The 23093-nt window shown below is 38.5% G+C and overlaps 1 protein-coding gene across 2 annotated transcripts in view; it reads right to left on the bottom strand.

Moving 5' to 3' along the window:
* Positions 1–47: 47 nt before the first annotated feature.
* LOC108965281 (protein FAM135B) overlaps positions 48–23093 on the bottom strand; it is a 67677-nt gene continuing 44631 nt past the window's right edge. Inside the window, exons 4-10 of one of the 2 annotated variants that reach the window (XM_018927580.1) lie at positions 14198–14444; positions 8533–8562; positions 7687–8011; positions 4128–7618; positions 3851–4062; positions 3452–3692; positions 48–3383 (exon numbers count right to left, since the gene is read on the bottom strand). In XM_018927580.1, coding sequence (XP_018783125.1) covers positions 3191–3383; positions 3452–3692; positions 3851–4062; positions 4128–7618; positions 7687–8011; positions 8533–8562; positions 14198–14444 — 4739 coding nt within the window. In that variant the 3' untranslated portion in view covers positions 48–3190. The remainder of the gene's footprint in view (positions 3384–3451; positions 3693–3850; positions 4063–4127; positions 7619–7686; positions 8012–8532; positions 8563–14197; positions 14445–23093) is intronic. The other variant, XM_018927590.1, reaches the window with a different exon arrangement.

Here is a 23093-nt window from a genome sequence, read left to right on the forward strand (position 1 = left end):
ATTGGCGCCACGTAGCGAAAAGAAGAAACGACTGGCGCGCTGTTGTTAACTCGGCTATAATCGCGTAAGCGGTGTCTACGCCAATTAAGAAGAAGAAGAAGATTCTCTAATACTACTACTCTCATACTAAATAGTTTAATATATGTATGTATGTTTGTGTTGCTTGTTCCTTAATATTAATTATTAAATACATAGATTTTAATATAAAAAAGTTCAAATCTCATTGAAAAATTCCTTGTTTGTTTAAGTAAGTTTCTTTTTTTGTTTTTCAACTTAGCACACATTTGCCATATTTTGCATGTGTGTGAGTAATTGTCGGCGACGATTTCAAAACCTGTGATAAATCTCTGCTCCATCAAGACTTGCTCGTCATACACGTATAGGAAAGAAGATTTTTATTGGATATAATTCTAATTTTGGCTACATTTTTAGCTTGGGTTACCCACAAAAGACCGGCGTTCTAAGTTGACCAAATGAAATTCCTGTTAGAATCGACCTCATATTCAGATAGCAACAATGGTGAAAAAAGAGAGACCGAGGGTTTGCCGTGACGATCGCCATTACATACAATATCCTGTGTGTTTAACCTGGGTACCTACTGACGACAGCCTTATTCCACGGCGCTGAAAAGCATAGCGGATCAAATCAATGCTTTGATCAGCGCCTTAGCATTTTCAGTAGAAATTAGCAGTTTGGAATGGACCCATTAACCACCTTGGTAGGGTTCGAGGCCCATCTAAAACCTCTGCCGTACTTTGGGTTCCGCACCCGGTTGAAATGCAGCTCCACATTCAACTGACAAAGTGTCAGTTCCTACCGCATTCGGATTTTATCTAAAATCACTACGATACTCGCCGAGGGGCCAGGCCACAATGAGCAGGTTGGAGCAAACTCCTAGAACTGCTGCTCCCCGTGGTACAGTAATTAAGTTTACACCCAAACTTCGTAGCCGAAACTTATACCCGTCGGTCTTCCATACTGCTTTGGACTGGTGACCAGGGCTTGGATACCATATGCACATTACACGCACACATCATTCACGCAGAACTAATTCTCGGTTAAACGCCTTCGCGGCCTAAAGAATTCAAGCGCAAATGACCCTAACTGTTTTGCATTCAGACTAGTGGAGTTCACACCGCCAACATTTAAACGACCAAGAACTGCTAATCCCCATACCACCCAGATCCCTAATGTCCGAGTACATCGAGCATTCTTCAATTACATGCTCCAAGTCCTCTATCCCCGCCTCGTAAAATAACCCGACCTCTCAGATAGCTCTCTATGATGCAAAAATGCATTCAGAAGCCCATGCTGTGTAGCCATGTATGCAGAATACCCAGACTCAGACGTAATTTGAAGTTTGGGTTACCCTAAAAAGAAAAACCAATGTCCCTAATGTACTCATAAGTCATTCAACCTGTAGAACTAATGTCGCAACAGTCTTGCCACCTGCACCTGACCCTATTCATCGGAAATCCAGTCAATTTAGACCTTGAGAACGCACCATGTCCTTGAAGGAAACTTGAAGACATTGTAAATAAAATAAATGCGTTGGTTGATTATTTTATTCACAACGGCTTCAAGGCTCCTTTCAGGACGTGGTGCAGTCATTGGTTAAGAAAAATCATCGAATAATAACTCGAGAGATTACTGAAAGATTTAATTTTTCTAACGAGACATGAAACTTGTAGGATTAATTTTGAAACTTGTCGTATAGGTTTCTCACATTCTTACAGAACGAAATTTGCTTAGTCGCTTTAACGACATCAAACATCAAAGAAGTGATTAATTTTTGAAGCTCATTGCTAAAAGTGGATTGTACCAAAAATGTAAAGCGCAAGAGATCATGGTCTGGAAAGATTGAATTAGCTTAAACCACTTCGATAAAATAAGTTAAGTTGGCTATATGATGGAATTCCGAAAGTTTCGTTTATTTTGGGCTTTTGTTCAACAATACCACGATTGCAAATAGAAGAAGATAGAATTAATTAATAGAAAAGGTATGATGTTCCATCAGGAAAATGCAAGACCTCAAATAAGTTCGATAGCATGCTAAAAGCTTTTGCGCCATATTCTCCAGACTTAGCTCCTTCGGACTATTACTTTTTCCGGTCTGTGCAAAAGTTTTTGGATGGGACAACCTTCTTCACAAACCAGGACGTAAAAATCACTTGAACCAGTGTTTTACCTACAAGGATCAAAACTCTTATTAGCATGAAATCAATATCTCTCCCGAAAGATCGCAAAATATATTGGATCAAAATGTAGAATATATAGAAAAAAATCGTGCTTAAATTGCACTATAAAACGAAATTACTTAGTGTACGACAAAATTTTGCACGTCCACTCACCTTATCTAAAAAGTCATAACCCATCCAAACAGTTCGTTTTCTGGGTCTAAGTACCTTTAGATCGGGTTGATGAAAATAGCACACACTTTTCTTTAACTCTTCGATAATTATTCTGTTCGTTATAAATTATCGAACAGCTTATCTTCGAGAGATTAGAATTTTCCCCAATCTTAAAGCATACTTTTTCAAATAGTTTGCTGTTTTTCTGATTGGCATTCAGCTTTGCTTCCTCAAATTTGTCCCGGGCTGAAACTCACATCCTCTCATTAAAATGAATATCCTACTCCGTCCTACTTTACTGCGTAATTTCTTTGGTATAATCAATAGCATTTAGCTGGTCAGATCTCATTCCGGATTCTACAAAGACCACATCTATTTTTGATCCAAAGTAAGTCAGCTGTCTTAAGCTACTGATTATTAAAAATGATAACAATCTCGACAGGAATGCTTAACATTTTCAGAATTGCCTAGAATTATAGGAGTTTTCCTTCGCGTAGAATAAGTAGGTCTTCCATTTCGAAACCTATAGCTTAAACAATGAGAGCACCTAAACCAAAATATTTTTTTTCAAAATAAATATACATAAAATTTGTACGTCGAGCCAATTCTCAAATCCTTCGTTATAGTTTTCTCTTCTATGTCATGTGATTCCTCCGTTACCAGCAATATACCTAACTACCTCTAAAGTGTGTATCAACAACTACGACTACAAAATAGCTTTCAACTAAGTATACCGGGTTCAACATATGAACCAAGTGTTCGAACTATGTATTTTTTAAGCAAATACGTAACTTTTTTCTCCTCTATTTGTAGTTGGTAAATTTCTCGTTATTTCTTGGTTAACTAAAATATTTTAAGCCGGCAATCAGTAAAAATTTCTCTATAAATAATTCCGAATCGAGTACAGCAATATGCGCTGCTCTACCGATGAGCGTATTTGCTGTATGCGGAAGTGCATGATGGACGTCGTAACGCGCTAACTGCAATTCGGGTCGAGCCAGTATCGGTGCGATTATGTTGTGTATCATTTCCCTGAAACAAATGAGAAGATATTTCGTTTAATATTTCAATAAATCAAGCACTGAACTGATGTGACTTGCCTGTAAACCGTGCCCAGATTGGAGTTATCACGTATGGCGGCTTTGCAGAGCTCTAGACGGGCCGAATGCGCTGGCACATAACGATCTTGACTCGAACCACAGAGCAGTATATTCTTGAAATGATGCAGGGTGCTGCGCTGACTAAGCCGATATAAAAACGTATTTCGTAGATCCGAAGTGTCGCGCATGCAAAGCTGTAAAAGTGAGCCGGATTTCTTCCATTTCTGCATGAACCACATGCCTGAAATGCGATTAAGATATTATTACAAAGTAATATTCAAGGATGAGAAATCCTTTTCAGAATAAAAAGAGTAGCAAGTATGTTTCAAAGCGCTTCGACTCAGACTTCTATTGTTATTTCTCTATCTGCATGTGCTTTAGTCATCTTCGGTAACTTACCCATATTGACAAGACCGCTAGTGTTGTATAGCGTACCCAAATGTGGCCCAGACAGCGATAGGAATGTGTATAGACGCGGTAGTAATGGACGCATTTGCGAACGCGCCAAAGCACTACGTACTATAATCGTACCTAAAGAGTGTGCGACGAATGAAATGCGTGTTGGATTCAGACCACATGTTTCTATATGATATAGTATCTCAGCTACAAGCCTAAAAAATTAGATATACATATCACATACACCTCATTAAGTTTTTTAGTCATAGAGTTCGCTTACCGATCGGTCATTGTTTCAAAATCGGAAAACGTATCGCCTTGATTACGCTCGGACATTAGAAACTCCAAGTTTGCGCCGGGCAAACCGAGCTCAAGATAAGTACGCACGAGTCGCAAATCGGCGGCGTTTCCATCCAACCCATGAACACAGATAATTAAATGCATACCGTTGGGCGAAAAGGCGCGATACTCATCGCAAATGCTAAAGTATGGCAGTTCGGAAGCCAGCTTAGCAAAGTCCGAATAAATGCTACCGGTATATTTGATCTGTTTGCGAAATTCTTCACGATATTTTTCAAATTCCATAAGTGAAACATTGGCATCTTGACCACTACCGACGACAGCAGCGGTTTTTGTGCGTTTAACCAACACCTTGGAGCTATTCGACTTTTGGCTATCGGTTCGCGCCACTATGGCTTTATTTTGTGTGTTGCTGGTATTCTCTTTATCTTCGTCCTCGGTGAGTTCAACCGCATGCGTATGTAGGGTGTGATCGTTAGAATGCTCATGACTGTGCATATGGCTGTGGCCGTGTCCATTGTGGGTCACATTCGTAACACCATTGTTTATGTTGCCGATATGCTGATGCGGTGTTGATCTGCAGTGATTGTTGTAGAGTTCGCTCGACGGCTGATGACTATGTTTGAGCTCCAAGATGCTGTGTGACTTTAATAATGGTTTGTTTGTGAATATGGCGGGTGTGGCGATGGGTTTCAAAGATTCGTATATGTGATAGACTGGGTTGTCGATAGCGTGCGAGGGCTCCATGACTTTTAAAAGGCTTTGATCCGGAGTGGCAATTTCTTTTATTTGGGACGGTTTTGCAAGAAGTGTCGTCGTCGGCGAAGATTTTTGCATTGCATATAGATTTTGCGTCTGCACTGTTGTTATATGCGACGGACGACTCTGATTCTTCTTTGGACTGATATTGAAGCTTTGATGATGCTTTAGCTTTGTTTTAGGTATTTGTGTGGACATCAACTTGATATCGTTGCTTGGTTGTATTTTCGGCTTTACGGACTGCGTGGTAGGAGTTTTCTTATTGTTATTATGTCTTGTTGAGATTATGGTTGTTGTATTTATGGATGTCGTTGTGTCTGTCGTAAATTTCTCATGTGTACCGGGCAATGGTGGATCACGAAATTCATCGGGTGGCAGCAAATCATCTTGGAACTGCTGTGGTGGCGGTACACGCACATTTTCTAGTGGTGTGTTTTCTTTTAAACTAGCTAGATCGAAATCTGATTTCGATTTCTCGTGTTTGCCATGTTTTAGACGTTCGCGCTGTGCAGGTATTTCTAAATCATCCGTTTCCGTGGATTCGCCATTCGTTAAATGCTGCAGACGGCGGCGTAAATGCAATTCTGTTCTGTTAAAGTCTGGTTTCATCTTCAGCGTTACGGATGAGACTTTACGTTGTATCGATATTTCATTGTTCGCGGTATTGTTTTTGTGATTTTGACTCGACTGTTTTGCTGTACTGTGCTTTTTAATGCTCTTTTGAGCTTGCTGATCCAATAGTTGCTGTAATTTAAGACGTAGTTGCTCGCCGTTTAAGCGAGTCTCCATACCATTGATATGTGCTTGTTCATTTTTCTCGTTTTTTTCGTTATTTGTAATGGTCTCTGGACTAGATGGACCGAGTGAACTGCGCCGACTCGACACCCAACCACTCTCTTCACTCAAGGACGACGTGGAATTGCTTAGCACAAGTTTTCGCTTTTGTCCCGTGTTCGCATCGAATTGCGGTGGTGGCGCCAGATTCGGTAATGATTCGCTAAAACCACTAGTATTCTGTTCGCTGCTAGTCGTATTCAGCGACTCCAATTTAAATGGTACACTAAGTGAAGAGAGCATTTTATTGTCACTACTTTTCGAGGACTGCACTTTGGAGGGTATATCACTTTCAGAACTACTTGACTCCTTTTTGAGTGTACCATTCTTCAACATTTCTTTGAGATCGGAGACACGCACCCGTGCGATCTCAACCGAACGCGGTATGGTCGACGCATACTCTGCTTGACTGCTTACATCGCCTTGGGACTTCTGACGTAAGGCTTGTGAAGAGCTGCTACGCGGTATTGTGTGTTGTTGTATTGGCGTCACTATATGCTTGGCGGCTTTGGCTTCGTTCTCTATGCAGCCATTTATTTTCTTCGACTTAATGGGTGGATATGAGTTTCGCGGCGGTATCAAGCCATTCCCATTGTATTTTGGCAACGAGTTGTAATGTGAGCATAGCGTTAGCTGCTTCGGTGAGTTCAGCATGCGTATCTCGTGCAAATAATCGAACTTTCCCGTACTTAACTGCCGGTTAAGTGTGCTTACGTCGGCACGGTTACAACCATTTACAGCTGGATTATTTGTGGCCTTAGCGTGTCCATTTAAATGCAGTTTAGTCTCACAGCGTGTACCATCTTCACAGTTCTTGTACTTCTGACGGAACTCGGAGATATTGCGCATGAGATCTTCAGCTTGTGCTTTATGCTTGCGCGTCGTCGATTGTTCGACCTTGTGAGCCAAACTGGATACACTGGCGCCATCACTAAAGTGTTTATAATTTGAATCTGATTGCGTTTGCATGGAACCATGCATGTTGAGCTGTTGTGTGTGACTGTGTGTGCGCAAGGAGGGCGTGCTGTGGACTGTGCCATCCAGTTGGTCCAATGACTTGCTGTGCCGCGCTGGCAACGTGCTATTAGCATTGTAACTGCATTCCTTTGCAGTCGCTGTATCATCGTCAGCCTCAAGCAGACCGGTAACAGAGTGTCGTGACATCTGTCGATGGTTTAGCGCGCTATTATTCGGTGCTTTGGCCGTTGCTGTGGTTGAAATAGTCAGACTTGCTTGCAATACTTCACCACCCAAAGCGAAACGTGGTGTCAGCACGCCAGCTACACAGCCGGGACTATTCTGATAGTCAAAATTTACGGTACACGAGCATTCTTTGGAATTAGTACTACGCCCGCTGAGGCTATTAACTGAGTGTGTCTTATCGAGCATGCTCGCTGCTGGCGGTGGTGGTAGTTTGGGCGTTGTGTTGCTGCCACAAGAACTCACCAAACTCTCGTGACTATTTAAATGCGGTTCGCTGCCGGTGCGACGACGCGTATAATTCGGTGGTTCGACGTAGCGATCTTCAAATATCAATGGTAAGGAGCTTGCATCACCATCGATCGGCGTGCAGTGTACCGGTAGCGGTGGCAGCGACTGTAGATAACGGCTGCGACGTGCCATTTCTGCGATAGCTACATAATTCTGATAGTTGCTATCATAGCAACCGGCCGCCGAGTGACGCGGGTTTTCGTTGACAAAAAACCCTTCAGCAAAGCGTTGCACACGCAGTATATGATGCTTTTTGGCGAGCAGTGTATGCACAGCCGTTTGCGAGGAGGCGAGCAAGACACGCCGCCAGTACATGATGCACTCGGCGCACAGCTGTGCGATGTCGGAATTTGCCCGAATCGCGAAATCCTCTTCGGTATCGTGGAGCTGTGTAGAAAAAAATTGAAATTATTTACAATTTTACCGCGCCTCGCTTAAGCGCTACGACAACCTACCTTCGCCTCTTCGGTTAAATGCTGCAAACGCTCCGTGGTATCATTCTCGCGTAATGGTGGTGAGCCGATTTGATTATTCATGCTCTTCGTAAGCACTGCGCTGAACTCGTTAAGCGTAACCTTAAGATTCTCAATGGCGCCCAACAGTAGGCTACACACTTCGTGATGTATTTGACGCGATTGCAGTAATCGTCCAGCGGGACCGCCGCTGCACTTGGTGGTGCCCACAATTTGCGGCCCAAAAAAGACCGCCTCCAATGGACCGGGCGACATACTGCCACGACAGTTCAGCTTGCCGCTCCAAGCTTTCGAGCTTTTAGGCGCGCTGCGTTAAAGAGACGTATGGGTATTAGCGACTATGAGTTTTGGTACAAAAAGTGACAATACAATTTTTACACTAAGTGAAGCTGTAAGCTCAGATTTTGTTTAAATTTTTGATTGGGACACACACACTTACACAAAATTATCGCTAATCGTTGCTCTCTAAGAACAACTTCAATGCCGACTACAGAGTTTAAGTTATATTACAAAAAAAAAAAAAAAACAAAAAAAAAAAATAACAAACTGGCCGAGAAGTTTGTGCTACAGGTTAAACCAAATAACAAAAATAAGAAAAACAACAATAAAAAATATTTGGAATTTACAAAACTCTTAGTTGTACTACTCTAATTTTACTTTCATGACTTTATTTTCAACTAGGCAAAGTTGTACTAAAACTGCATTCAAACCAAACAACCAAAACTAAAAAACAGCAGAAAGTATGAATCAAAACGGAAAACCAGAAATGCTAGTGAAATTGAAAGAAAATAACTAAAATTGTGATACTAAACGTGGATAGAGTCTTACCAGAGTTTCATGTAACGGAAAAGTGTTTTCCTTTTTAATTTATCGATGGTAAGCATTCATGAGTAGGAGGTCCAAATAAAAACAAAAACAATGTTTGTCGTAAAATTGTTACCGCAAAAAGAGGCGATTATGTGAAATGTTGAAGTTTTGGGCCGGATAAGTTTACGTTTTTTTTTCGTTTCATTTCGAATGTGGGATAAAGAATTTGGGAAGTAAAACATAAATTAGTAAAATGATTTGTAACAATACAGTGGCATATAATATGATGTATATGAGTCGAGTATGCTTTAACTGTAAATGAGTTGCGGGGGGTATACTATGCTAAATGTGTATCAACAAAATCTATTTTAATTTTATTCGATAGGAAGAGAGAATAAAAATAGTTAATAGAAGGGCGGAACGAGTTGAAAAGTCAACAATTTACATGAAGCTAAAAACTACTGGAAACAGGCTTGATCTAAATGATTGTTAATTTGACTGATATTCCAAACTTTTTAAACTAAATTAAACCAAACTCGAAACTTCGCGTTTTTTTTTATTACTGATAGAACGATATCACAGGACCCAGTATGTAATATCGATACGCTTCCAAAGAATTTTTGACTAATACCGAGTCGCTCGCCTTTGCAGAGCGAAAATGTAGCCCCGCATAAGTACTTAATCTCACTACCCCATGGTGCCTAAGCGTAAGAGACTAAATGGAATAATATTAGTAAAGACTGATTCATTTCCTACTTTAAAGAAGAATATAGCAACTGCAAAGTTCAAGGGGAATGTTTATTATCATTCGAAAGAACATTCTTTAATCATTTAAATTATCTCTTTCAAATGTTGGCCGCGGCTACGTCTCAGTCAATCCGTTGAGTACAATTTTCGATGATTCGTTTTAGCATTTCGACTGGTAAGTGACGTACTACATGCGTAATGTTTTGCCCCAAGGCTTGAATCGTATATTCGGGATCGTTCGAAGTGTTCTATCAATAAATCCACTGATTTATGCGATGTGTGGGAAGTAACGCCGTCTTGTTGAAATCAAATGTCGATGAAATCACGAGCTTCAATTTTCGGCATCAAATAGTCAGTTATCATGGCGCTATAACAGTCGCAATTGACGGTTACGTTCTCACCGGCATCACTATAGACCGTTCATTCCATCGGCCCACAAACCACACAGAACCGTTTTTTTTTCTGGATGAAATATCATCTCTTCAGGTTGCTCTCCATCTCCATTGAGCCAGAAATGGGCCTCATCGCTGAAAACAATTTGGCTCGAAAACTTCCGATGTTCTCTGAACTTTTCAAGAGCCCATAGAGTGAAGCGATGTCGCTTGAGGAGGTCGAGCGGATTCATTTCTTATATAAGCTCTATTTTGTGCGTTTTTAATTTAAGATTTCGGCGTAAAACGCGCCAAGTCGTCCCATACGCCAGTTCGAGTTGTCCAGTCCGAACGACGCCGAGTCGACTCTCCACCGTCTTTGTGTACACTCTCAGCTAGGGTTACTATATTTTCTTCTCTGTCTATTCGTCGAATAGTATCCAATAATGAGTGCTGGGTCTGAAGATGGGGATGGTGGTGCAAATAGTTCACTCACTAGGCCGAATATGTTGACCATAAGTTGAGCCAAGCGTTTACAGAACGTGAGTTTTCGTAATAAAGTTCAACAATTTTTAAACGTTGTTTAGGTCTTTTCATGATAAAATGTCAAACAAACCGAACAAAAATATCATGACAGCTTGTCACGACTCACGCAGGATCCGTCAAAAAAGACAGCTTTGCAGCTTTGAAATCACTGTAATCTCTTTGGGTTTCGTCAATAACAGTGAAAGGATGCCTTGATATCAGATTGGATCTAACATCCCATTTTACTAAAAATTCAAAAGGAATGCCCTGAGAACTCTAGTAGGAGTGTTCACAGATCCCTGTCTAAAGAGCAATCATGCCACCAGACTAGAAACTATCTTAATAAATGTATAATACTTCTGAATTAAATTTAAATTAAACTTCTTCAAATCCATCAAGTGATTTATTGGTGTCTACTTATGTGGGTATATCTCGAAAACGACCGCAGTTATCATTTTAATAAACTTAACCAATTTTCAATAAGGGATTAAAAGTATTCAAGGTACTTTAAGAGATTAAATAGACACTTGTAGTTTTACAACAAATCGCATTTATTTGTAAACATGAACTTTCTAAATTCTCCTCTGTGAGCGATACCTTCAAGAGAGTAGTAAATGGCGCATCGGCTGTACAACTATATACATATATTATACCAGACAACACAAGCTATGGTACATATAAACATATTAGCAAAGGATTTTAATTATTCAGTTGTGCGGGTGTGTATATGGGTGTATGTGTGTGTGTTGCAATACAAACTTTTTCAGCATCAAACGTCGGAAAATTTGTATACGCCAAGGAAAGTTGAAAGGAATAACCTGTGGCAAGGCTCTCGTTTGACGTCTGCGTACAGTTGTAGGCACGTGAATGTGATCCATTGGCGTGTATATATGGGTGAGTGTGTGTCGGTTGGAGGATGAAACGCAGCGCAGCGGCAACAATTGATTTAAGTCATTAAAATTAATTGCAAAACAAGTAAGGAAGTCGGTGAGTCGTTATGTCGGTCGGAAAGGAAACACCAAATAGGATTAGAGATGGGCAATAGTTGGTCGAAGTGTAGACAGACATGAGACTAGGAGACGAGGAGACTAAGTGACTAGGGAGACGAGCGTTGCCAAGGATGCGTCTTGCCATTCATGCTCGGTTAGAAAGTTATAGACACATGTTGGAAATTACAAGTGAGTCTGCGAATATGAGAGCTGCCCACTCACTATGGGGGCAGGGACGTGATAGTGGGTGGTGGCACGTTTGCCGTTATGGCCATGCGCCGCTCATTCTTCATGCGTTGCTAATGAACGTCAATGCGTGGCACATGGCAAGCCAAACGTGTGTGTAAGCGATTTAATGAGTTGCAAATGCCTTCGCTATTCCATATTTTTTTGCCTTGTTAGCCTTCATTCAGTCATTCGTGCAATGGCTCGCACTGTTTTTCATGATCATAAGTATATGATGACAAGATGAGACACAACAGCCGGCACTTGAATTCACTCATGGCATGAATGTTAATTTTTTATAAGTGCACGTGCCGTCACCGACGTGTGGGAACGATTATATGTATATATGCACGAAGTTGCACAAAGACATACATATATACCAAAAACATACATGGGCTTAGAAGATGTGTACATGTGCTTAGTAATATTATATTTTTACAATTACAGGTGACTTTTCAATTTTCATAGAAAACGCACATTCAGTACTGGACTGTTTCTTATGTTCTGGAGAATGTTCCCATGCAGCTTGATCGACGAAATGTTGTACATGTTATATATATTTGTTAAGTATCCGCTATTCCAATATTTATTGGTTGACTACCTCCTTGGGATCACTGAAAACCACTTACTAATTCAAAATGATAGATTATAGTATTGCTTTGAGACTCAGTTGAGCAAAACTTGTATGAAACGACGTGTTCGGTCTTGGATACATGCTCAAAGGTTTTTAGAGGCCATTTTTTTATTTTGTTTGAAAATCTATTACAGTCCAAACTTCAGTCGCTTCGTATATTGCAAATAAGACCTTCCGAGTTCTGAATTGTCAACCTTATAGGTTCTATAATATAATATGATTATAAAAAGTATGCGGAAAATAACCAGCCTCTTCAGAAAGAAGCTTACACACCTCTTACAGACTTGTGTGTATGACGAAGCCGTTGAAGAAGGGGTGCAGTGAGCTTTTGCACGGATTGATCGAAGTTAAGAGGGAGAGTAGGATAGTAGTTTTGCCGGAAGATCTCCATCAACTTTAGTTTCAGCCTATTGAATCAATGTAGCGTCTTTCAAGTGGAGGTCGCTGTTATCAAGATAGCAGTAGATGAACTGCTAAGAAATGTAGTATCCTTCAGAGAAGTGTGCATTCACTTTGATAGCCGAGCAGCTCAACTGGCACTGACTGTGGGCTTAAAACTAGTCAAGGAGCGCATGACGTCATTAGCAAAAGCTTCAAGCTATTCACGCATATTAGATTTGTATGCGTGCCCGGTCACAGCGGGATCGCCGGAAACTGCCAAGCTTACTAGGGTTGGCACCCTTACACCAATTATATCCCGTCGGAAGCGATGTTTGCTTGCCTTTTGACGTTGGATCTTTGCATCTTTAGTGAGTTCAGAAAGCGCTGGTCAACAACCAGAATTTGTGCGCCTGCGATATTATTTTATTTATTATTATTATTTATTTTGAACCGTAAGAGGTCTTCCGAACCATTAGCTCTTAGCAAAGCCAAACTCGCTGCAATTGTTCGTGTTCTGACTGGTCACTGTTTAATAGGTTCACACGTGGAGCGGCTAAATATCGGACTGCTGCTGTCGGATACTCATCGTCTTAGTTCTTCCGGTCTTGGTTGCCCGGCGTTTGCCAGTTTAGGATTAACACAAAGGTCAAATATTTTGTCAACTGAGGTCAATCGATTTTAGATCAACCATACGATCTAATCCTAACCTTACCCGATAAAGAAGAGCCTTCTCTTCGGTAGTGAGATATTTCTAACAGGAAAACGTTAACCATGGTGTTTTCAAGGGATTGGGGGGCCTTTCCCATTTAGATCGCCATGTTTTTATGGTGACCGTATTGGTATATAGATGGACAGTGTTTCACGCAGTCTGAAAGCTTTGTATCGCGTTAATTAAAAACATATTTTTATTAAAAAATTGGATTTTATTATTTAACTTCGAGGGTAGAGATCCGATTATAGCTATGCTCTAACTTTTCGATACGATTTTTGTAGATGAATACATATGCACTTAAAAATAGCGCCTAGCCTATGAACACTTCTTTTTTGCAGAATTTCATTTTAGCGAGTAATTTCTTGGTTCTGCAGGCAGGAACAGGGCGCTGCGGACTACATCCGTGGAATACGAATTAGTGACATGTTACCATATTTTTGATTGATAGCACGGTATCTTGTATTGATGAATCAAATTTTTTTAATAGTACCCTTGTACTGAGTTCTCGCTCTTCGAATTTACGTACTGTTATAAAATAAAAATTATCTCTTAAAGCCTGATTAAACTACTACTATATATTTTTAAAAATTTAGTAAGTTTTCGAGCTTTCTGCAAAAATATGTGGTTCTTATCCTCATAGAAGCCTGATTGGAGTATGAAAAAATTATTCCAATTCTCAACTCTTATCAAATTATTTCTAAATCCAGCTTTTCGATCTATCTCATTTGCATAATTTATCCATAAATATGAAGAGGCTTGAAGTACAACGCAGGTGCATGAGCAAATGTGCACAAGCCAGCAGCAATGCAGCCACAAATCCCGCATTCGCTGCCAACATCGGTTTGCGCCCGGTATACACCCATGACAAGCCAGGTCGTTTAGAGAGTATAATGATCTTGTATGTGGCCAAAAGCTGTCGCGTTTACAAATAAACATAGCAGCATGTGTGTTAATGCCACAACCGGAATGTGCGTGGTTTTGCCCTTTAACCTCTTTTTTTTATGGCCCTTCAACATGCCCCGCTTCAGCCCGCCGGATCAGGAGTCTGCCTCCCAGCTTTCACATTCAACACATTCACACACGGACTCCATGTAATACTCACTTTATGTAAGGCTGATGCAAAGCCACTAAACTGGCGTGGATGCCAACGCTAATGGCGGCCAAGTGGAAGTAATCGAACAGCACCGGCAAATGGTAATGGAGCCCTCGACCTGGATGGAAATTCAGCTGTAAGGTGCGTGTGGAGGCCAATGATAATGCGCTGGTGCCGTTTTGTTCGCCAAACCACAACTCCAATTGCAATGAGAATTCCGCACGTTCAATGGATTCCTTCAAGTGACGGCTGTCAACTGGAAAAAAGTGAAGTGAGCAAAAGAGAAATGAGAAAATCGAAAATTAAATGCTTACTAAAGAGAAAAGCGGATTTGCATGCGAAAATGTATTGCTGCTTATAGGTAAATTAAGTATGCTTTCCTTTGAGGTAATTTACAATAATTGAGGAATTAGATTTACAAGCTTCTTAACACTTAGAGCTGTTATACTAAACTGAAATCAAAACCTCAAATGACATTCTTTTAATATACAGGTAATATAAATTAATTATGCTTCTTCTTGCGGCGAAAGACTTTTAATTACATGCTAATCTCTTAATGATACTGGGGAGACAATTATTGCTATAGTATATCTGGCACACGTGATTTAATTCTTGATAAAAATTAATATGAGTGACTGTATGGTTTGGTCTCTTTTCGTCTAGAGAGGACTTTTCTTCATTATTGCCTACTCAGTCCGAAGTTGAGTTGTTGAGTTTTAAAGGTTACTATGTTGTTGTTGTTAATGCTGTTTCCAAGGTCAACAAAATTATACACGCCTACGGAGTTTTGACTGTCAACAGTGACGTAGGAGCCAAGTCACAAGTGTTTGTTTGATAACAAGAGATATTTCGTATCTCGTTCTCTACCAGATCCATTTGCTTCGCTTCTTTATCCAATGATAACAATGGCGTATGACAGCAGTGGTACACTCTTGTAGAAGATGGTATCCTCTTTTTTAAGTTATACAGCTCAAATTATATTCTCCAGTAGTCGATTAAAGAAGTCGCATAAAAGAGAGTCGCCTTGTATAAAACCTCGTTTTGTATCCTGACAGACCTAACACAACGTCAGTTTGCAGAGTTAAACCAAAATCAGACAAAGCGCAATAAAGGTAGCTCCTTTTCGTGCAGCCTAAAGCAGCTTTGAAATTGATGAAGAGGCGAGATGAGTTGATCGTCTTTTCACGGGTCTTCTCCAAGATTTGGTACATGCAGAATATCTGGTCAGTTGTTGCTTTCCCAATTGTCTAGTTAAGTTATTTCACCCTTGGTTCTGTAATGTCAACCCTAACACTTTTTTTCAATATTCATTAAATTTTATACATTAAGTGATTGAAAATGTCGGCTGCAAAATAATCTCCCTTGCTATTATGCGCTAATGTCAAATCTTCTTCTAATCGTTTAAACACTTTCACACTCGATTTTTAGGAATCTCGTTCAGAGATATGCCTTTATGCTATCTTAACTTGTAAAACGACGGTTCTTTTAGGTTATCTCAAATTTTAGAGATAGGAGAAAGTCAAACGGAGCCATATCTGGCGAATATGGAGGCTGGGGCATTCTTACAGTATTATTTTTGGTCAAGAATTCAAGAATCAATTTTATGATCTATTTCTTTTAACAGACGAAAAACGCCAAGCCATAGTCATTGCTTCTATTGTGCAGATTTTATGTCAATCTACATTTAAATTCAGGTTCTCAATAAGCTTTAATTATGGACTAGCGAGTAACTAAATATGCCGCCGCGACCGTGATCATGGCCACATTCTTGTATGAAATCTGTTAGTTTTTCTTTAATATGAAAATGCATTCCTCCGCAAAATTTGTTACTTTCAAGTACTTCCCAAGAAAAGTTCAAGTTGTTTGAATAAATTGAAGCTTTTGCCAATGCATAAAACCTCTAAATCCGCACTAAATTGTCCCAGTGCTTTCAGTAAATACTCAAATACTTGAAATGTACATTTCGATATTTATAACAGCGTTCTCATTTCGGCTGGTAAAACTGAAGCATAGCCGGCAAGTTGTCATTCTCCATTTTTTATTTCATTCAATTCAGGGTAATGTACTATTTGGTTTGCTCAGATTTGTCTTGGCAACGTCAGCACACCACGATGTGAGTCCACTTAACTGCGCATTCATGGTGAGCTAAATAAAGGCCCTACACAGGGTACACGCATGTATATATGTATGTGTGTATGTGATATAAAGTATATTCCGTAAGCATAAATTTGTTATTTGCGAACTTATGCACATTTGAACAAAGACAACACCCATGTGCATGTATGTGAATGAGATGTGTACGAGAGCGGTCCGATAGGTGCGTAGCCTTATGGTATTTATTATTGTATCGGTCAATCGGACCTGAAGTTTTAGTTTGACCGCGTATAAAAGCTGACACTTCAACAAATTTTGGAAAAATTGAAAATGAACAATAACGGGCGGTGCTTAGATTTTCATTTTTGAAAATGTCATACAAAGTGGCTTATCTACTTGGGTGGGGATGTCAAAAATGTATCAACGACACATAGTCGCCCTGATAACTACTATCAACCAAAGACGATTGAAGTTACTCTAAATGGCTTAGGCAGTAGGAATCTCAAAGCTCTCATGCTGTTCACAGCTGTGCTTAAGTTCAAAACCAAAGAACTTTCTGCGCCGTTTCATAACTGCTGCTGAATCATGAAACCATTAGTGTACCCCAGAGATCAAGGAACTTTGTAGTACACTTCATTGGCAAACCTGCCCTGAAGAAGGCGAAAACTTTCTTAACTACCGGAAAGATGATATCCACCATAATCTGGCAATCATAAGGTATGATTTATAACTACAACTTGGCGAAAGAGAAAATTGCCATAGGGATAAACTATTCTAAGTGATTAGACTGATTTGATTTGAATTGCAGATCGGTTGTTGTTTTTACGTCATGACTACGGTCGAATTGGTCGAATGATGACACGAACTTCTACCTGCCTCATTCAACGTATTCACCACATTTAATCCCGTGCATTCTTTTTCAGATTTACTTGAAACGTTCATTCGCGAGACAGAAATATAAATCAAATCAAGTGGATATCGCCACCATAGAAGCCTACTTTGTAGATCTCTATGAACTTATGAACTATATTTTTCTAAGATATTAGATTTTAAAAGTATTCCAAAGTGTTCGACTTAATAGGTGACAATGCTGAAAAATAAATCGCCAGTTTTCTTTCCTAAAGTTTTCCCTTTTTTCGATTGACTAAGGACTTATCAGTCTCGAAATCCAACGCAGAATAACTCTTGTCAACTATTGCTACTTCGGACTGAGTAGGTAAGTGAGAAGTAAAGTCATCTTTCGACGGACAAAGACCAAAATCTCTAAGTCACTCATTATCCCCGTCTTGCTAATATGATGCAAATACATAGACGATAACAAAAATCTGACGAGTCGGCGTTACGAGTTTTCAAAGAAAGGTTCTTTGGAAGAATTATGGTCCTTTGTGCATTAGCAACGGCGAATACCGCAGTCGATAGAGCGTTGAGCTGAACGAGATATACTATATGATGACCTTAACATAGTTAAGCGAATTAAGAGACAGTGACTATGCTGGCTTGGTCATGTCATTCGAATGGATGAAAACATGAATGTTTTGACAGTATTCGACGCAGTATCCGTCGGGGGAAGCAGAAGAAGTGTAAGACCTCTACTCCGAAAGACCAGGCGGAGAATGACCTGGATGCATTTGGAATCTCCAATTGGCGCGTTGCTGTAAACTCGTCTATAAGCAGTGTCTACGCCAATAAAGAAGAAGAAGAAGAAGAAGGACTTATCCGAATGTCCACGCATATTTTAAAGAAAAATGCGTAGCGCTGGCATCAAATTTCTGCAGTCATATGTGCATTAGAGTACTCAAATAAATTCATTTTTGCATTATATACCTACATATATACATATGTATGTATGTATACATATATATGCATATATATATTTGCGAGTCTGTGCGCTTGCTGGAAAATATTTGTATAGAAACTAAATCTCCAAGTTAGAATGGCGGATGAAAAAGTGAAAAATGCCACTTGCATGAAAAGTGTCTGTCTGTCAAACGGTCTGTGCGTCTCAGAAAGGAGTATTTTATACTTCAAATAATACAAGAACACACATACAAGTATATAAATATAAAAATATATTATGACAAGCATGTTATTGCGTTGCGCTTTGGCAAAGCGCGGACGGTGCTATCAACCGCAGTCACCAACAATTCCATGCAACTATTGTATTCGCACAATAGCAATAAGAAGTACAACAATAATAGTAACAACACTTAAGTCAGTTGGTGGCACTTGTTATGCCCAAGTACCACATGAGTATTTCAATATATAAAATTCATTTAATGTTTCCCCCTACAAAGAGCATATAATTTAAGTATAACTTTCTTTCTACTCGAATATTAGAGCGTTTATGACAAATTAACCACTTCTCGAGAGGAGTTTCCTCATATCTACATAAAGAATTTTATGTAAATTCTTATTTTAAAATCCACTGTGTGTGAGCTATACATTTACTTCTGGGATACATTGAGTAAATACATAATAGAAAAAAACTAAAACTGGTTCTTAACAGGTCTTAAGAAAATGAGCTCAGTTTGTGGCATTTTTATTATTTTTGCAGGCTTTTCGGGTATCATAGTAATGAGCTCGATACAAATATTTATCTTGCGATGATCTATGATCATCTGGCAGACACTTTGCTTTTCCAATGATCTCAAAAGGAGAAGTAAGAAAGTAGTCATATCAGGAGGTTCAATGTCACATCTCCTTGACAGCAGAAGTTAGAGAATTTTTGTTATAGGAATTGAATAATTGAATTCTCAGAGAGATAAGGCGTGAACTTTTTCAAATATTTTCAGGCAGACCAATGAGCCAAAATTCATCTACAATTGTTTTGTGTTAAAAAATATTTCTCAATAATTTTGTTTGAAGTAAACACTGTTTGAAACAAAAATTGGATCGTGCAATGATATTTTATGGATTTCGGTTATATTCTATGTTTTCCATCCCTCATCATTTATGATATTTTTCTTCCTGTTTCAGCGACTATGCGGCTACGTCATTAGGACTATTAAAAAATTAAACTTTGTCAGCAGAAGCGGCTAATTGATGTTTGCTATGTGTTAATTTAAGGTGTTCATAAAACTATATACATATTAATTTAGTTCTAGTTTGGATGCAAGCTAATATTTCGTACTCATGAAACTTGCATCAAAACCAGAGAAATACGTTCAGGTGTTGGCAATATTTTATTTGAAGGGTGAGCTGAAGGCCATCCAAAAAGTGTTTATGATAAGGGCATTGAGGACTGAAATTGATGGCATGTGTGTGAAGGTGACAAAATAAGTATTGATGAGTAATTAAATATTTTGCTTTTTATTTACAATTTCTGTCTACTTTTTTGTCATAATGTATAGACGGAGCCAATATTATGTGCTCTGTTAAGTTTACTAAGATAATGATAAATATAGGCATAAAGTCAAACGGATGAGTCTTGATGTTAATTATGTTTCTGCTAAGGAAAATTTTCAGCCGATTTTATTCATTTTATGTAGAAAGATAAACTATCGCATACAAACGGTCACTTCCAATTTAACTCGTCTTGTTATCCTAATCATTTAAATGTACCATAAAAACTCCATGTCTATCTTCATTAGTTTTTAATGATACGTTAGGTGAACAAAACTCTAAATATAGTATATAATATAATACTAATATTCTTTAAGCGACGAAAGCCTCAATGGATTGCAATCACATTTCATATATTGTTAACTTGTATTATAAATCATAGACTAATTAAGCTGCTTTACTAAATTTTATTCCATAACCGAGTTAATTATATTTAATTCAACATAATTAGTGATTTAGTCCCAACTATTGTTCGATCAAGGATAATTAATGGGATGTTAGTTCTGCAATGGTTGTATTATGGGATTTTCGCTTTGGAATAATATCATATTAGTGACCATCAACTTTTGAAGTCAGTCAGGAAGCCATGGTAGACTACAGTATTTCAAGTTCAAGAAAGAAGATTCTACGAATTCAATACTAATACTTGTATATTATTTACATTTATTATATGGTTGTTGTTTTCCAACGTCTTCGATTTCCCCCTCTCTCCCAACTTATTTTCGGGAAGGAAAATATTTCAGTATTTGGATAAACTAAATGTTTATAACTGAAGCTAAAATACAATATTATTCAGAAATTTTACTCAAAAAATCTAATACATATGTAACAACCATAAAGAGGAAGTGGACAAAGGTAACAAAATCTGCTGGCACTTGTTGAATATACGAAGTGAAATGTTTGCTGGCGGAAAAGTGCCCAAACTCCATTTGCCCAAATATGCCACATTATTATATCAAAGGTACACGTGTTACGTATTAATTTACAATTATGATTGTTGTTGTACTTAAAAATGTGGCACATTAAAAAGTATTTTATTTCGACGCCGTTTTTCATACATTTTATGTCGGCAAAACTTATTCTAAGGTCCTTCACGCCAAAGGTTTTCAAACACAAGTACCCTCAAATGAAATCAAGGCTTGAGCCACTTTAAATTTTGCGTATTTTTCGTTTCTATAGACACAAGTCGCTCTCTAAAGCCTTCACTTGCTTCTAAATGCATAAAAAGTAAAATGGAGGAAATGACCATTAATATTTTATGAGCGCATAAAAACGTTAGACGAAGTATCTCTTGATACTTACGGTCGAGTTGCTAAATTGCAGTGTGAGTGGATGTAGAATATATTGTTATCGTTGCGAGTACCTATTAAATTTTGTAGCACTTTTAGTAATGTTTATGAATGTGTTGCTATTGTAAAATCTTGTCTGAGTATCTACTGATTTTATTCGGTCTGTAAATATGGTGTGATTAGTGACTGGATGCTCTGAAGCTGGTAATTTTATCATTTTATGATTTAATATTTGAGACTTTACTTTATAAGGCGAAATTGAGGCAGTAAAATTGTTCGAATGCAACCAATTCGTGTAACGCAACAAAACTGAGTCACGCTGAGAGTAGCGTAATCATTGTGAAGATAAAATGCTTTGAATAGTTTTGTGGTACTCGAATATTTAAAAATTAGATTATTAGAAAGTTGGGAAATTTTTGGAATAATACAAAAAAACGTTAACTTCAGCTGTGGCGAAGTTAATAATATCCTTCACAAGTACATTTTTTATAGCAAGGGTATAAAAAGATCATTCATCTCGATTTTGATAAGTTTTTTTTTGTATTATCCGATCTAAAAAAATTCATTGCAGACTGCACCATTATCGTAGAAAATAACCCATGTCAAATTTCCTAAAGATAACTCGTCAATTGAAAGAGTTCTTCATGCAACCACTTCAATTTTACAGTTCAGTTTTTATGACAGCTGTATGCTATAATGGTCCAATATCGACCGTTTCGACAAAGGAGTAGTTTCTTAATTAGAAAAGCATGTGTGCACAATTTCAAATCGATATCTCGAAAACTTAGGGTGTAATTCCCGCATATCCAAAGAGACAGAAAGACATGGCTAAATCGACTTAGTTCGTCACTTTGATCATTTGTATATATGTATGTCGTAGGTCTCCGGCACTTCATTCTGGGTGTTATGAACTTTGTGGCAAACTTAATGTAGCCTGTTCAGGGTATAAAGAGAAGACATTGCAAACTGTAGAAGTTTAAGAACCTTCAAAATTGAAACCATTTGTTGAAAAAATAAGTATGAGCAGAAGATTGAAAAACGAAAAATCCCGAACTGAAGAGAGAGGAAATGTTTGAGTTCATAATATTTTTGGAATCGGTGGGCCATTTGTTTATAAAATTAAAATGAATAAAATTAATATGATATCAATTATTTTGATATGAAACTAAATAGGTAAAGGAAACTGAAAACTTAAAATAATGATGAATTAAGTTGCACAATAATAAAATATATTTATGTACTAGATAGTGCTGAGAAAGACCTCAACCTTTGTAGAAACACATCCAGGTTCTCACCACATCTAATACTTGGTGTAGGGTAATAGTATTATCAGTCTCGGATTCAAAGGGAGAAATGGGGGACATCGACCGTATTATATGAAACAAGATGGGCTCAAAGGCACAATGCACTTATCCGATTTGCCGCGAAATTGTCGTTTATCGTCAAAGCTCTGACAAAAATTAGTAACTGGAAAAATAAGGAAATGACGGGAAAAGCAACGATACTCATCGTAGCCGTGTGCAAAATTTGAATTTGTAATTAGAATTTTTTGCCTATGTCTATCTCTATCTGGCAAAGGCATCAAATATGATAGATATGCTGCTTGCAATGTTTCGAAATGAAAGACAAAAAGCTGAGGAACTTTTTTGATCCACTTATTCAGACACGAAAAAAATGGCGGCAGAACTGAAAGTTTACGAAAAAAACCAAGAATCTGCAGGCGGGTCTCAGTGTACATTCCTCTGTTGAATACAAACGGCGAAGATTTGAAGACACTCATTGCCAGTAATAATACGTTTCATGACATCCTCGTAGTCGTAAAACATTGTTTCACAGATATTAACGCTACGCCGTTATTTCGAAAAAATTGAGTAATTTTGAATACTTTTATAGACTAAAAAGATCTTTAAAAAGGGTTTTCACTGACTTTTCCGATATTCCAATGATGCTAGTAAGATCTCTGACTGTTAATCGGCGATTTTATTGACGTGTTGATCCTCAGTTGATGTTGATAGCGGTCGACGATGTGTTTCGTCGTCAACGCGCTCTCGACCCTCGTTGAAAAAAAAACAAGTAAGGAAGGATTAAGTTCGGGTGTCACCGAACATTTTTTACTCTCGCATGATAAAGTGATAATCGAGATTTCAGGCGTGGTTGTGAACCGATTTCACCCAAATTTG

This window comes from Bactrocera latifrons, unplaced genomic scaffold (assembly GCF_001853355.1).
Source record: "Bactrocera latifrons isolate USDA-ARS-PBARC rearing strain unplaced genomic scaffold, ASM185335v1 scaffold_1, whole genome shotgun sequence".
Taxonomy (NCBI): domain Eukaryota; kingdom Metazoa; phylum Arthropoda; class Insecta; order Diptera; family Tephritidae; genus Bactrocera; species Bactrocera latifrons.